At 40.1% G+C, this 15,825-nt stretch overlaps 1 protein-coding gene across 7 annotated transcripts in view; it reads right to left on the bottom strand.

Annotated features, from left to right (window-relative positions):
- Positions 1 to 15,825, bottom strand: part of LOC133774949 (probable ATP-dependent RNA helicase DDX60) — a 97,184-nt gene that overhangs the window by 22,516 nt on the left and 58,843 nt on the right. For all 7 annotated transcript variants that reach the window (XM_062212975.1, XM_062212977.1, XM_062212979.1 and 4 more), the window contains exons 23-28: positions 14,566 to 14,670; positions 13,919 to 14,047; positions 12,874 to 12,998; positions 7,728 to 7,886; positions 6,534 to 6,678; positions 4,067 to 4,219 (exon numbers count right to left, since the gene is read on the bottom strand). In XM_062212975.1, the coding sequence (XP_062068959.1) occupies positions 4,067 to 4,219; positions 6,534 to 6,678; positions 7,728 to 7,886; positions 12,874 to 12,998; positions 13,919 to 14,047; positions 14,566 to 14,670 (816 nt within the window). The remainder of the gene's footprint in view (positions 1 to 4,066; positions 4,220 to 6,533; positions 6,679 to 7,727; positions 7,887 to 12,873; positions 12,999 to 13,918; positions 14,048 to 14,565; positions 14,671 to 15,825) is intronic.

Below are 15,825 nucleotides of genomic sequence, written 5' to 3'. Positions count from 1 at the left end.
TTGTTTCTTTGTCCTAAACTTCAAGCACCATTCACCATTGTATCCCTAGCACCAATATTACCAAGATTGTCCATGATAAACTTTTAGTAAATATTTAAAACTATATAACTAAAAAGAGAATTTCTCTGTAGCAGTAAAACCATATTTTTGTAAGCCCACTTTAGGGCAATTACATACTTCATCTAAAATCTATTGAGGGATCTATGGAAATAATGCACCTCTGTGATGACAGCAAAGTAAAGTTTCTTTTTCCCCTTAAGTGGCCGTGATAACTACCGGAAATGGAGTAGGATACTAATGCCAAAGTTTACCAAGAAAATCCAATATTTTGTTCATTGTTTTACATAATGCTTGGTATTTCTATTGTCCTGTCTTTATATTGATTGTCATTCATTCCATGGTTAATGTTTAAGAATATGAAGAATTTTCTCAAATTGTTTTGACAGATCTGTACATCTGTTAAAATCTTAAATACTATTAACTGTTTTTTAAAGTTTTTAAAAAATAAATAGAAAAGAATGTTAAATTTAGAAAATAAAAAATGTGTTCTCTATCACAAATTTATCACTCTTTCCATACTACCTTTACTAGGTAATCAGTTAATTCATTAAACTATTAGTAACTGAGTAACCACTACTAAAGAGATATAATTTCAGACACAGGATATGCTAATCAAAATAAGTATATCCATTTCCTCAATTCATAATCATGTAGAAAATTTTGTCTCAGGTTATTAACCTTTAAGATAAATAAATTTATTACTTGAGAAAAGGTAACAAAGTTGTTAATTATAAACTTTGTTTTTTCTGGATAACAGAATTACTTTTTAACTATGGTGTCTGATTTTCCTTGACATTTAGTTTAAAGGCATTACCCAGAGCAGCCGAATCAATCTCCATCTCTCTGTTCTCTCCCTCTTATATAGAGACATACATATGAAGAGTGCATGTCATGCAAAGTTTAGTAAGGATAATTTTGTGAATTTAGAGTCTAATTTTAAACTTTACCCGAGATTTAAGTTTACTAGGAAGTTTTTAATCTGAATTTATCCAGAACATTCTCAGGTATCCTCCTGCAACATACTAAAGAAAGCTTCATAAGGGTTTCGTCTCAAAGTTACTGAAGTTACTTACCTATTTTCCATTCTCAGTGATAGTAGAGAGAGCATTTCAGAATGATACCTCTAAACACTAACCACTTTGCTAGCTATGCAGGAGGCCATGAGGAACCAAAATCAGGGAGCTTCAAGAGTTCACAGAAAAATGGAATTAAAAAATAAGTTGATCTCAGTGCAAAAAAATTTGAAATCCCAGAATTTTTTCATAAAATGCATTTTCCATGAACTCTTTGAAGACTGAGCATATGCATGGAGTTCAAAATTCATTTCTACCAAAATCAACCTATCTTTCAATTCCATTTTCAGAAAATATCCATTCTTGCTCTTATTTCAGATATTACATTAGCAAAGTGCCAGACTCAATTTGCTGAGGTGAACCTGTCCTGATTTGGGGAACAGGTCATCCCGGGGAAGGGGCAACTCTGGGGTAGAGAGCAGACACCCTGCACCCTGTGACTGTGGGAGTTTTGGACAGAGGCCACAGAGCTGAGAGGGATATGGGTAGAGGCTAGGGGACCGAGCACCCACCCCGTCTGATTATAGAAGCTCAGAGCTCCCTGTGCACTGGGGACAGATGGCTCAGGGGTCACATCATAGAGTGAGTTGGAGCTCTATGCAGCGTGCATGCCTGACTGGAGGGGATATACAGACACTGTGAGCTCCCTGTAGGCTGTGAATCACCTTGCTCACCTTGAAACAGACAAGGGCTGGGACTGTGCACATACTTGCCAGCTCCAACATCCCTTACCCCTACTGACTGTAGCCAGAGGGGCTTTATCACATCCAACTTGAGTGTCAGCCTGGACTCTTGCCGCACCCACAAACAGTGGCCAGAACACCTGGCCCCACCCAAAACACTCTTCAAACTCTGGTGTGAGCCTCAGGCACTCCACTGAGTCAGAGAGGCACGTTTCTAAGAATAAAGCCTTCAATTAAAAAAAAAAAAAACAAAAACAAACAAACAAAAAACTTCCAGAGGAATTAGCATCATGCGATTCCCCCAAATGTGTAAAAACCAATGTAGAAAACAAGAAACATGAACAAGAAGGAGATATGATTCCCCAAAAGGACACAGTAAACCATCAGTATTGGATGTGAGGCAGAGACTGATGACATGCCCGAAAAGGAATTCAAATGAATGATTGAAAGGCTACTCAAGAACAGAGCAACAGTCACATGAATTAAGGAAATCTGTACATCCATTGAGGAGTAATTTACAGATGCAATGTAATCCCAATCAAACAACCAGGGACACTCCTCACAGATCTGGAAAAATACAATCCTAACATTCATATGAAAACACAAAAAACCTGAATAGTCAAAGCAATCTTTAAACAGTTAAAAAAAAAAAAAAAGCTGGAAGAATCACAATTCCAGATTTCAATAGATAATGCAGGACTGTTATAATCCAAACAGCTTGGTACTGGCACAAAAACAAGACATGTAGACCAACAGAATAAAATAGAAACCCAGAAATTAATCCATGTATCTGCAGCCAATTAATCTTGCACAAACAAGCTAAAACCATGCCTTAGAAAAAGCAGAGTCTCTTCAAGAAATGGTGCTGGAAAAATTAGATTTCCACATGCAGAAGTTTGAAATAAGACTCCTACTCTATACCCCATACCACCCCCCCCCAAAAAAAAAAAAAAAAAGAAAATCAACTCACAATGAATCAAGGATCTAAACTGAAGACCTGAAACTTTCAAACTACTAGAGGAAAACATAAGGGAAATGCTACAGCTCATTGGCTTAGGCAAACAAATCTTAGATAAGATCCCAGCAACACAGGCAATAAAAGTAAAAATAGACAAAGGTGATTACATTAAGCTAAGAAGCACAGTAAACTGAACAAAATGAAGAGACAACAAACAGAATGGGAGAAAATATTTGAATATGCATCCAATAAAGGATTAATAGCCAGAATATATAAGGAGCCCAAGAAATTCTAACAACAAAACTAAAAACCACTATTGTCACCTCCAGTTGGAATGGCTATCATTCAAAAATAAAAAAACTACAAATGCTGACAAGGATGTGGAGAAAAGGGTACCCTAATACATTGTTGGTGGGAATATGTACTGGTTCATCCATTATGTATGGAGGTTCCTCAGAAAACTAAAAATAGCTGTACCACATGACCCAGCTATCCCAACTCCTGGGAATATTTCTAAAGGAAATGAAACCTGCATATGAGTTATCTGCACTTCCATGTTTATATCTGCTCAATTCATAATAGCCAAGATATGGCATCAACCTAGATGTCCATCAGCTGGTGACTAGATAAAGAAAATATGGAATATATACAATGGAATATTACTCAGCCATAAAAAAATACTGAAACTTGTAATGAAATAGATGCAGCTGGAGAACATTATGCTATATGAAATAGGCAAGACCCAAAAAGAAAAAAAAATCATCTTCTCTTATTTGTGGTCATTAATAGAGAGTAGATAACAAGTATGTGGCTATCAGGTCATTTGTTATATAATTACAAATATTGCCTCACTGAATCACACCATGTAAATCACAATGTACTCTTGGTTCACATGTTGGGGAAAAAAGAAACAGAGAGGGCACTGGTAAAGCTTTGTTCTTCATTTGGGTGTCAGTTAATGAGTGTGATCAGGTGACAATAAGATTCATTTATCTGAAAACTTAGATGCATTACTTCATTTATATACTGAATTTAATAAAATGTTAGAAATTAAAAATGGTTTTTATTCTCATTGAAAACACAAACAACACTTCAGATTCCCTCTCCCAACAAAATGAGATGGGAATATGCAGTCACATCATGGTGATGAAAGGAAGGGGAGAAATGGAGGAAAAGGGGAAAGAAGGAAGGAATTGCAAGAGGAAAAAAAGGTGATTATATTATTTACTATTTGTGAACAATCAGATTCAGATATCACAACTTCAATTTTTATAACAAAACACTTTACCTACCCTAATAAATCCTTTCCTAAAGAGAATTTCAACTAACTGTTTTTCTTTGGCGCCCATGGAGCTGTGATGATATCCAACACCTCTTTCTGCCAAATCTTTCAGTTCGCGGCCTTTTCTTTGAAATTTTACTCGGTCAAACACCATCTGCAAAGTCTAAAAGAAGCCAGGGGTTAGGGAAATCAGAAATTTCTTACCTACTTTTAATGTAACCATAATTTAAAATGTGTAAGTGAAAATACCATGCATTCTATGTAATAATTTGGCTACATGAGGCAGCCGTTTGAAATAACTCTGTATGAGTAAAAACAACGTCTTAGGATAGTTACAGGAACCACAAGGAAAATCTTTCCAGTTTTTGAACAGACTGCCTCAAAAGCACTGACAAACTTGTAGTGAAAACACTCAGAGTAGTGTGAGCAAATGGCAGTTACTCCTGGAGCCGGCCCAGAGAGGAGAGACTTTTCCAAGAAGGCAGAGCACTCTCCCTACGCTATATGCCGGGGAAGGCCTACTTCTCACTGCAAGTCAGACACAAATGACTTTAAAAGTTTCCATGTGCTAACAGGGAAATCCAGTTATGTTCAGAATTATATGGACAAAGGCAAATTACTGCTTATGAATGAAGAGAGAGAGGAAAGTGTAAGAACCCAAAAGCAAAGGGCTGCTACTGCTTATTTCAGGTACACAGTCATCCATACAGTGGGATATCCAACACCTATTTAAATGTGATGTACATGCATGATGATGAAAAAGGAAGACATCATGAGGATATTTGAAAACATACACACACACATCATGGGGTCTTTGAAAAGGCTATGGAAACTGTGTACTGTAAAACAACAATATAAAAAAATTTTGGAATTCATGCATCAAATAACTTAATCTATTATTTGTCAAATTTTTGAAAGTGTATTAATTTGAGAGACAGAGAGAGAGAGCCCTCATGTACTGGTTCACCCCTCAAATATATATAATGACTGGGACTGGAACAGAGCAAAGCCAGGAGCCAAGAACTCAATCAGGAATCTCATGTAAGTGGCAGGTGCTCACTCACTTAAGCCATCATCACTACATCCCAGGGTCTGCATTAGTAGGAAGCTGGGGCCAGGATATGAAGCAGGGTATCTAACCCAGGTACTTCATCTAAGACATATGCATCTTAACTTCTAGGCTAAGCAGTCCCAAAGCTGTGTTTTTTATTTAAAGATTTATTTAAAAAGCAGTGAGAAAGAGAGAGACAGACAGAGACAAAGACAGTGACAAAGGGGGAGATCCTCTTTCCATTGGTTCACTCCCTAAATGGCCACAACAGCCTAGGCTGGGCCAGGCCAAAGCCAAGTGCCAGAGTGCCATCTTAGTCTCCCATTTGGGTGGCAGGGGCCCAAACACCTGAGCCATATTCCACGGCCTTCACAGGTGCCTTACCAGGGAAGCTGGATGGGAAGAGGAGCAGCAAGGACATGAACCAGCGCTCCAATATGTGATGCTGAAGTTGCAAGCAGTCGCTTCACCCAATGTGCCAGAACACCAGACTCTAAATTTATCTCTTAATTCCATTTTTCCATAAACCTTCTGAAGTACCCTCATAGATAAGAAATAAAAGGTTCACCTGAAAGGGCAGTGGTTATTATCAATTTTTCAAATTTGTCTATGATAAACATAAAGATTTCAAAGTAGAAATGGCACACCACTTTTAGACATTGCAAAGCCTCTTTGGTGGAATTTTTTACCTGTAATATAGAAAGCCAAGGACTTTAAGACATTCTGTGTATTGTGCCACATGTACTCAAATTTTCAAATGAGGCCAGAAAATCACAACAAGGATTCAGGATGTAGAAAACAATACAATAGAAAGAAATCATGAGGAGTCGGCGCTGTGGCGCAATGGTTGAATGTCCTGGCCTGAAGCGCCGGCATCCCATATGGCCACCGGTTCAAGTCCCAGCTGCTCCACTTCCTATCCAGCTCTCTGCTATGGCCTGGGAAAACAGTAGAAGATGGCCCAAGTCCTTGGGCCCCTACACTCGCATGGGAGACCTGGAAGAAGCTCCTGGCTCCTGGCTTCGGATCGGCGCAGCTCTAGCCATTGCGGCCAATTGGAGAGTGAACCATCGGATGGAGGACCTCTCTCTCTCTCTCTGCCTCTCCTCTCTCTGTGTAACTCTGACTTTCAAATAAACAAATAAATCTTTTTTTAAAAAAAAAAAAAAGAAATAAAGAAAGAAATCATGAAAGGCCAGAAATTCCCAAGGCAGAACTATTAGTGAGGAAGCAATAATCGTCACATCCTGAACCTATCTTTGGGGACACCTGCTGCAGATCTTCTGGTTACTCTCCCGCCAGGAGCCAGAAGACCACATATGAAAGTCCTCTTGCGGTAGAAGTCGCATGTAGAGATTGTGTGAGACCCTGTCTAGTGAGGACCGAGGAAGAAAGTATCCTGGGGAACAGCGCCCTGAGTGCCGACCTCAGCGTCTATCACTTTTCGATCAGCGTATGTGCAGTCCTGGGGGGTCTCCAGGTTCTTCTCCAGACTCTTCAGGAGATTGTCATGTTCAGCTTCATGTATTAGGCTTTGGTCTGTAGTTCTGTTCTTCTGACCTTTTTCATCTCTGTTCATGCAAATAAAATTTTATGTAATGAATATTCATATTTGGCCATCAGACTTAAAACCAATCATTCTTATCCACCAACCTTTCACTCTTATGTGCATCTGTACCATGAGGGGGGAATCTTCGAATGCACCTGCTTTTCTGCTTCAGGAACTTAGACCCCATCATGGGAAAATTCCACTACGTAACCCTATGTTGTTCTCGTCCCTTCTTCCATAGCCTTCTCACGGAAGCCAGTTCTGCCCAGCCATGCTTCCCCTTGCTAGAGTGATGGTCATTTTCTCCCCGTTCACCTTCAAGGCTCCAGGCCCCCTGGTGAGCTAGGCGTCCTCCTTGCTCACTGTAGTTCCAGGCCATCCGCCTTCCCTTCTGGGCTGCTACAGCTGCGCCGAGTTTGACTGCTGAGAGTTCTCAGCAGGACCAGGCTGAATCTAGGAGCCTGGAACTCCAACGGGGTCTCCCATGTGGATGGCAGGGACCCAAGTACTCAGGTCATCTTCCACTGCCTACCCAGGTGCATTAGCAGAGAGACAGATCGGAAGCGGAGCACCTTGTACTTGAACCAGCATCCATACAGGATTCCAGTGTCATAGGCAGTGGCTTAACCTGCTACACCCCAACTCCAGCCCCATAACTCTATTACTTATAAAACTGCGATGGTATATAAGAGATACTTCTTTGTTGTGACACAAGACAACGTGTGCAGGGTATGTTCAGGCCTTCTGAGGGTTGAATGGGAGTCAGACCTCACATGTGTGTCAAAAATATGCTTATTTTGAGGGAGGATGATCTTGGTATGCAGTCTACCTAGGCTGGTAAGCTGTGGTGCTGCCTATCAAGTTCTAAGTGAGACTCACTCTTGCAATCGAAGGTTATGATTACGGTTATGGACACTTGTCTTTGCTCCAGCTCCAATCCAAATTTACCCAATTTGCAAGCAAGTCCGAGCAATAACCAGAACTTCTTTGCAGAGCAGATTCACTTATTTTTCCTACTGGGAGTTAGAAAGAATTTTAACCTTTTGATGAGCAATCTGTTCAAATACTCACAGCATCTTCTGTTTCTCTATGGATTTTTTTACTTTTCGAAGTTTATTAGCCATGTCATGGGCTTCCTTATCAGCTTTGGGAGGTCGTCTTTTCTCCTGTTTATCCTCCAGGAATTTGCTCACACTTTTAGCTCTGTTTTCCACAGCTTCTAAGCTGAATCTAGAAACAAATAAAAAGAACCGTTGTCTGAAAATAACACCATAAACTTCAAAAGTTGCTGTTACATTCTGACATGTACCTACTGGGTTTTGAATATTCATCTTTACGAGTTTTATTCTGATTATGTACACTAAGTGTTTTGGAAGAACAGACCCTTATTAACTAGCTTGCAATAATAGTGGTTCCCATATTCCCCCACCCTAGATGCTACCTTGGGGAAACACTCAATAACAGCTCATGGAAACTTTCCCCATAAGAGTAGTTGGATATCCTGTAGACAAGAGCTGGAAGACAATGAATCTTATCCACTTATATACAGAAGAAATCTATCCATCTCTGCCCCTTCCCAAAGGGCAGAGAAAAAAACTTGCCATCAACAAATATTTGTTCACTTGGTAGGATGGAAAAGTTTGTACATTCTCTCTAGCCTTTTGGAATGTGACTACTACTTTCCCAGAGAACAGATAAACTCCAGGTGTTGCTGGCCTTCACAAACCAGGAATGTCTCTGAGGTCTGGGCCTTCTACCTTTTAGGAATAAGAATTCCTAGGAATATGAGGGTCTAGACCTCCTGGCACCTTGGAGGTAGTCCAGGATGTAACCCTTGGGCTGCTCAGATCTCAGCACTTAACTAGATGGGGCAACAGACCAAACTTTCATAATACACGAGGAGTAAAATGTTACCAGAGGAAGTAACTGCAGACTCACGTGCATTTCCCAGTACCGGGAACACTGGAAAACCTATGAGAGTTTTAATTCCCCACTGTATCTTGCTGGCAAAATGCTACAGGTAAAATAGCCAATAAACACCCCCATGCCGCTAACCAGAGCCTATTGGAACAAATCATTGATTAGGTCTATATAATAAAGTTTAAATGTCTCAATGGCAAGGCAAAGGGCTTTTCCAAAGTATTTCCAGAGCCAGAAATATGGTTAACTAATCCAAAGTAAATAACCTGGCACACTCATGAAGGAAAGATTAAGAAACTGACACACTGACATATGGCAGGAAATTTCTTATAACAGACAGCAAGATAGTAACAGTAAACATATGTATTTACTATTGTCAGACATTTATTTAAGTGGCTTAAATATCCTGCCTCACTGACGACTCACAAACTGCATGAGGACGGCTCTGTTATTATCCCCATCTTGCAGATGAAAACACGGGCGATTAAGTGGCCTGCCTCACAGCCTCAGACCACAGCCTGCACACGGCAGACTGGCCTCCAAGCCCATGTTCTTCACCGGGACATTATGTTCCTTCTCATTCTGCATTAATGCAAGTCACTGCCATTATTAAATGGTATCATTTCCATCATGGCCCTTGTAAAACTGTAGATCACTTTGAACTAAGTTTGTCTCCTAAATGTTCCTGATAACCTATGTAAACCAAAGTGATCCAGAACTGGGTTGGTCGCCAATGATATTTTGTAGTACTGTAGTAAGTGCTTTATTTTTATTTAAGTCCTAACCGCACCCTATGTATTATTATTTTTATCATATCATTTTTCAAAGTTAGTAAGGAATTATCAGAAGTGACACAGCCAACAAGTGGCAGAGGTAAGAGTGCACTTTGGGCTGATGTCGTGGCTCACTAGGCTAATCCTCCACCTGCAGCATTGGCACACTGGGTTCTAGTCCTGGTCAGGGAGCCGGACTCTGTCCCGGTTGCTCCTCTTCCTGTCCAGCTCTCTGCTATGGCCCGGGAGTGCAGTGGAGGATGGCCCAGGTCCTTGGGCCCTGCACCCGCATGGGAGACCAGGAGAAGCACCTGGCTCCTGGCTTCGGATCGGCACGGTGTGCCGGCCGCAGTGTGCCACCGGAGCAGCCAGTAGGGGGGTGAACCAAAGGAAAAGGAAGACCTTTCTCTCTGTCTCTCTCTCTCACTGTCCACTCTGCCTGTCGAAAGAAAGAAAGAAAGAGTGCACTTTGGACCTAGCCATAAAGTGTGTGGTCTTAAGCACACATTGATACTTCCAGCAAACACTACAGCGGCTCCATGACTGCTTTTCCAGAGACCAGACTGTAGAAGGTTGATGGGGACTCCACTAATTGAAAAGACCCAAGAGGTACAGCTTCTGCCCAGACAAACCTCAGATCTCTTGATGACCTGAGGTTACTCAGGACTAAACCAAACTGCACAGGGCCAAGAATGCTGTTTTATGGAGTCCAACCTTGCATAACACCATGCAGAGATTAAACTCCTCAAGTAGAGTTAGACCTCTGATGTCGGGGAAGTCTTACTGTTTAAGTATTTTAAACACACTTAGGAGTTCAGAACCTGCCTTTTCAGGCGAGCCTCTCTGGCATATTATCTATTTTGAGCTAAAGTCACTGAGGAGATATATGCAAGAGGGTCCCCTCTTTTTCTTAAAAATAGGAGATTAAATGCCCATGTGAAAGATGCTGTTACAGCACAGAGTGACATTCTTATCATCATGGACAGAAGTGGAGGTAAGGGAAGTCTGTGTCAAGCTTTGTTAAGCTAACCATTTTCTTCCTGGGCATCTTACCCAGTTAACTACCCTAGTCCAAGCCTTTTAGCCCTGTCACACTTTCACCTCGATCCTCTCTGCCAATTAAGTAGAAGTGTCCATCTCTAACTTTGTCTTTGGGTCTTTGTTTCCTAACAAAGGCCCCCATGCCATTTAACCTTATTTTACATAAATCTGGGATGGGCATGTGGCATAGAGAGTAAAGCTACCACCTGCAACACCAGCATCCCATATAGGTGCTGGTTTGAGTCCCAGTTGCTTCACTTCTAATCCAGCTCCCTGCTGGTGCACCTAGGAAAGCACAGAGGATGGTCCAAATGCTTGCAACCCTGTGCCCACATGGGAGACCTGGAAGAAGCTGTTGGCTTCAGCCTGGCACAGCTCCAGCCATTGTGGCCATTTGGGGAGTGAACCATCAGATAGAAGATCTCTATCTCTCCCTTTCCCCCTTTGTCTGTAACTCTACCTTTCAAAAAAATGTTAAAAAGAATTTGTATGCATTTCTCTACCTTATTTTGATAGAGGCTCATCTAAAATATCCTAAGGGGCTAAAAGTAAAATTTTGCTTTCCCACAAAAATAGATATGAATATACATGAACTGTAAGTATATAACAAAAATATGTTTGGATTTTTATTTTGCAATTCAGCTTTACGAAATAATTCATAGGTAAAGAATTTTAATCACTATTTGTTTTTATTTATTTGAAAGGCAGAGAGACAGAGAGAGCTAACTCTTAGCCAATGGCTCAATTTCCAAATGCCCACACAGCCAGGGTTAGGTCAGGTGGAAGCCAGGAGCCTGTAACTCAATACAGGTCTCCCATGTGGGTAGCAGGGACCCAACTACTTAAGGCATCACCTGCTGCCTCCCAGGGTGCACGTTCATTGGAAACTGGAACAGGAACTGGTGCAGGGACTGGAACTCAGGACTCCAGTATGGGATACAGGCCTCCCAAGAGGTGTCTTAACCACCGTGACAGCATTATTTGGTTTCTAACTAAAATCTACAGCCATCCATGAAAACAAACTAGGTGAACTGTGAAGTGTCTTGGTGACAAAGAAATTTATTTCCGTGGTAGGTGTTATGGTGCAATTGGTTAAGCCATCAGATAGGACTGCCACATTTCCTACCAGAGGACCTGAGATAGAGTCTCACTTCTGGTTCTGTTCCTGCTTCCTGTTAATACCTGGGAGGCAGCAGGTGATTTCCCAATTCATTGGGTCCCTGCCATCTATGTAGGAGACCTGAATGGAGTTCCAGGCTCCTGGCATCAGCCTGGCCCAGCCCTGGCTGTTGTAGGCATTTGGGCATATAAAACTCATTCTCTCAATCTCCCCCCCCCACAAATAAAAATGAACATTAAGAAATTTATTTTTCTTGTTCCAGTAATAAAAGAGGCCAATTTTATTATAATCCTCCAAATTTCCAAATGCAAACTTATGTTCACTTGTCATCATTATTTTAAATATACATCATCAATGCTGATTTATTACTATGTCTGTTGTATAGGAACAAGTTCCATTAAACTTTACCAGTTGAGCAAAATACTATGCCTTCATTTATGTAAAGCTTCTGCAGCTTAAGTAGAATTAGAAATTATCTACAGTAAATAACACATTCTGTTCTGATCTCAAACTGTGTTTTCTTTTTTATTTTTTGACTTATTTATTTGAAGGGCAAAGGTATACAGAGAGAGAGGGGTCTTCTATCTGCTGTTTCACTCTCCAAGTATCTGCAACAGCTAAGGCCAAGCCAGGCCAAAGCCAGGAGCCAGAAGCACGGCAGCAGGGGCCCAGGCACCTGCAGCATCTTCTGCTGCTCTTCCCAGGCCATCAACAGGGAGCTGGATTGGAGGTGAAGCAGCTGCGTCACTAACCACCCTACCTGCACACTACAATGCAGACCTCTAAACTGTGTTTTCAAGGGTAATCTAGGATATGGAATGTTAATCCACTTAATAAATTATCCTTTTGTGTTACTTTATCAAAACCGGGCTATCCTGTTCAATTTTAAACTATTTTTATACTATAACATTCAAAATTTATCAAGTATCTATCATAGTTCTCATAAATATATACTTGAAATAGTTAAAAAACCTCTGCCAATAACTATTCTAGCCTGTTGTAAGGATGTTTTAATTTTATGTGGAATACTTGTATGCATATTCATTCAATTTTTTTACAAACAGCCTAGGTATGTACTGAAAATTACTAAGACCTAAGTAATAGTTTAAACAGAAAACAAAAAGTGAAGCAGCAAACTAAAGAATGAGGTGATTTTTAATAGCCCAACTAAGATATTTCATAAAAATTGAACTAAAAGAATAGACTTTTCAAATAAGACTTCTGCATTTGAATAACAAATGAGCACCAAAAATAGCAATGAATACTATACTACAATGGTTTGTGTAACTCACCACATCTTAAAGGAATTGAAGTACAAAATACAAATTGTAATACAAATTTCCAGCAAAAACAAATAGCTTACATGAAAAACAGTGCTGGCAACTTCTCCATTTCCCTTAGCTTCTCCACAAGAAGTGGGAACGTTCTTGCCATGTCTCCTGTACTAACATCCGAATCAGGACTAAGATGTTTCAGTACCATTTTGGCCTGTAACAGTGAATAAAAAACATTTATTTTTATGTTCTATGTAGAAAAGAAAAGATTACTGTTTTTGGCTAAAATACTTTCATCGTTGTCTAAGTTATGTTTTTATGGTTCTTTAAAACAGTTCTTTAAAGTGTATCATAAAATTATGCACTAAGTCAGGAAAAGAATTATTCACTAAATGTTGCTGAAGGAAAGGGATGAGTCAGTCCCTCTCCATGGACCCGACTGGCTTCTACATGTAGGAAAATCACTTGCAAACATATTTTCAAGGTTTTTTAAATGACAAAGTAACAAGAAGAAAATATAAGTTAATTCTGTCAGGTTTCTGAATGGGAGAAGATTAAAGTATAACAGAAAAAAATATGACATGAGAGAATCTAATACACGTTACTCTAAAAAATAACAAACCACCACTTGTGACAATAGCAAAATTCAAAGCATAAAGACCGTCCACTTCCTCAAAATAAATATGCACAACTGTGTGATTGAGGTCAAGACTCTGAATCAGAAATAGTTACCACAACTGAAAGTGAACACAAAAATATTCCAAGACGAACAAAAAGGAGTAAGACTTTCTTCCTGGCACCTGGCACCTGGCACCGTGAGTCCCGCCTTTCTATGCACAGGGCTTGGAGGGACTATTCCTGTGCAGAGCCACCCCTCTGTTCTTGTTGGGTGCAATACCCGGGAGGCACCAGCCACCTCTGGCCTACATCTTAGGAGGCACTGAGACCAAGACAAAGACCCATTTCCTTTCTCTTTTTATTGTATGTCAGAATCACTAGACTTCATGTTCAACTTATAATTCTAAGATGAAAACTGAAGATTAAGAAAACATAAAATGGTATTAACTGAACACACAACCCAAAACAATAGAATATAGGATGTTTTCCCTAAAACATAAAGCCTGTGAAAATCACCTGCTGTACGTGGCCATCTGTAATCCAGTTCCTTAACTCTGCCTTTAAGCTCTCTTCATATTTTCTAGCATCCAACTTCTTAATGACTATTTTATTCTTAAAATGAATGAAGTTCTCTGGACATAGTTCCTTGAAAACAAAGACCACAGGATTAAGTACCATGCAATAAAAATCCAAAGCTGTTTCCTAATTGCACATCTCACTGATAGTAATATTGCTGCAAACCCTGATGACAGAGATGCAGGAAATTCTTTTTACCTCCCATAGCTTCTAATACATAGAACTCTTAGGATGGACCAACTCCTAAAAGGAGGGTATGAGTAACAGAGTGGAAAATAAAAACAGCAATCAGGACATACAGAAAGGAAACAAGTGGCGTGAAATACAAGTCCAGGGTGTATGAGATTCAAATATCGTACTATCCCAGAAGTTGACAGAAGAAATATGAACAGGAATTAAAACATAATTCAAAACCATTAGAGTAAAATAAAATAAAAGTGTTCAGAAGAACAACATGTGAGGAAGGACAATTTTTCACTAATAATTTTCAAAGAACAGATGCAAGTGATTAGAAAGGAAGAGAGTTTGTCCTGCTGCGCAGCAATGCTACCATTCCTTACAGCATGAATTTCGGGATTATTATTTACCTGTGCCTGGGGCCAACTGTCCCAGATTTGAAACATGGTGTCATAAAGCTGGACGCTCTCTCGAGGTGAAAGGGAAAGATCAGACGGGAATCCGTAGCGTTCGATCTATGTAAACAAAATTGAGCTTAATATTCCTCTTATTTTATCTGATGTCTTTTCCTTTGCCTCATGGCCACTATCATGAACCCACAGACATTAAAAAGAATTAAACTAAAATGTTCAAATACTGATAGGTGCCAAGCACTTAGAAAATATAACCTGCATGTTTCTTAGTTATTAATATTATTCTTAATTATTAAGATTAAGAAAAAACCCGAAATTCCACCAAAAATAGCTTTCACATTACTCCATATGACTCTTCAATGGGATAATTGTGTATGAACTATCTTCTATTAATTCTAATCAGAGTACTAAGGTGCTGAAAGATTTGTAATTTAGACAAGATGAGACTACCTCCACCCTACAATAAACAGTGAAATTGATTTAATTGTGGAGTCTTCACATTTACGTGTGCCAAGCCAGGATAAAGAGGGCAAATTAGGTATTCCATGACACTGTTTTAGCAAACCACATTATCCCTAATGCCATCCATAATGTTAAGCATTGATCCAGGCTGAGCAGAGACAGCAATTCTTGGGAGGACTTCCTGGGGTGGACAGCTCTCCAGGAGTCAGCAGCTGCCCCTGTGTGGCAGGATAATGGTAAAGGCCACACAACTCTGCACTTGGCCAGAAACAAGCCTCGTGGGATTGAAGATGATCCCTCAGTGCAGGGGGATCAGGGCCAGCTCGCTTGTCCTGCCCAGTCCCTTCCCACCTGAAGTCATTTTTATGATACAGCTATGAGAGAAAGAACCAAGGTAGATGGCTTTATCCTTTATGTTGACACAACTTATTTTTTTTTACTTGCCACTCAGTTCTTTTTTGGCAATTTGAAGTATACCAAAGAAGATCAGGATTTGGAAGGTCTACTCCTATGCAAACAATTGCCACACATCCAACTGTCAACACACATTTACTAATGCCTGAGCCTTTGTGGTCCTCTTGTACCCATGCTGCAAAAATCTAGAAGACTTGAGAATATTCATCCACAGCATGACCTTTGCAACAGTTGTATTGGGTCAGAGCACACTGGCGCAGTTCTGTTGCTTTCCCATTGTTGCATTGATAGCTACTAAGAATACAGGAAAGGCACTTGGATCAAAATGGCAATTTCAGCGAGCACTCCAAACCACCACATATTCATTGCTGCTTAAAGACA

Source organism: Lepus europaeus, chromosome 16, assembly GCF_033115175.1.
Source record: "Lepus europaeus isolate LE1 chromosome 16, mLepTim1.pri, whole genome shotgun sequence".
NCBI classification, from domain to species: domain Eukaryota; kingdom Metazoa; phylum Chordata; class Mammalia; order Lagomorpha; family Leporidae; genus Lepus; species Lepus europaeus.
This window is presented reverse-complemented; position numbering and strand designations above follow the sequence as displayed.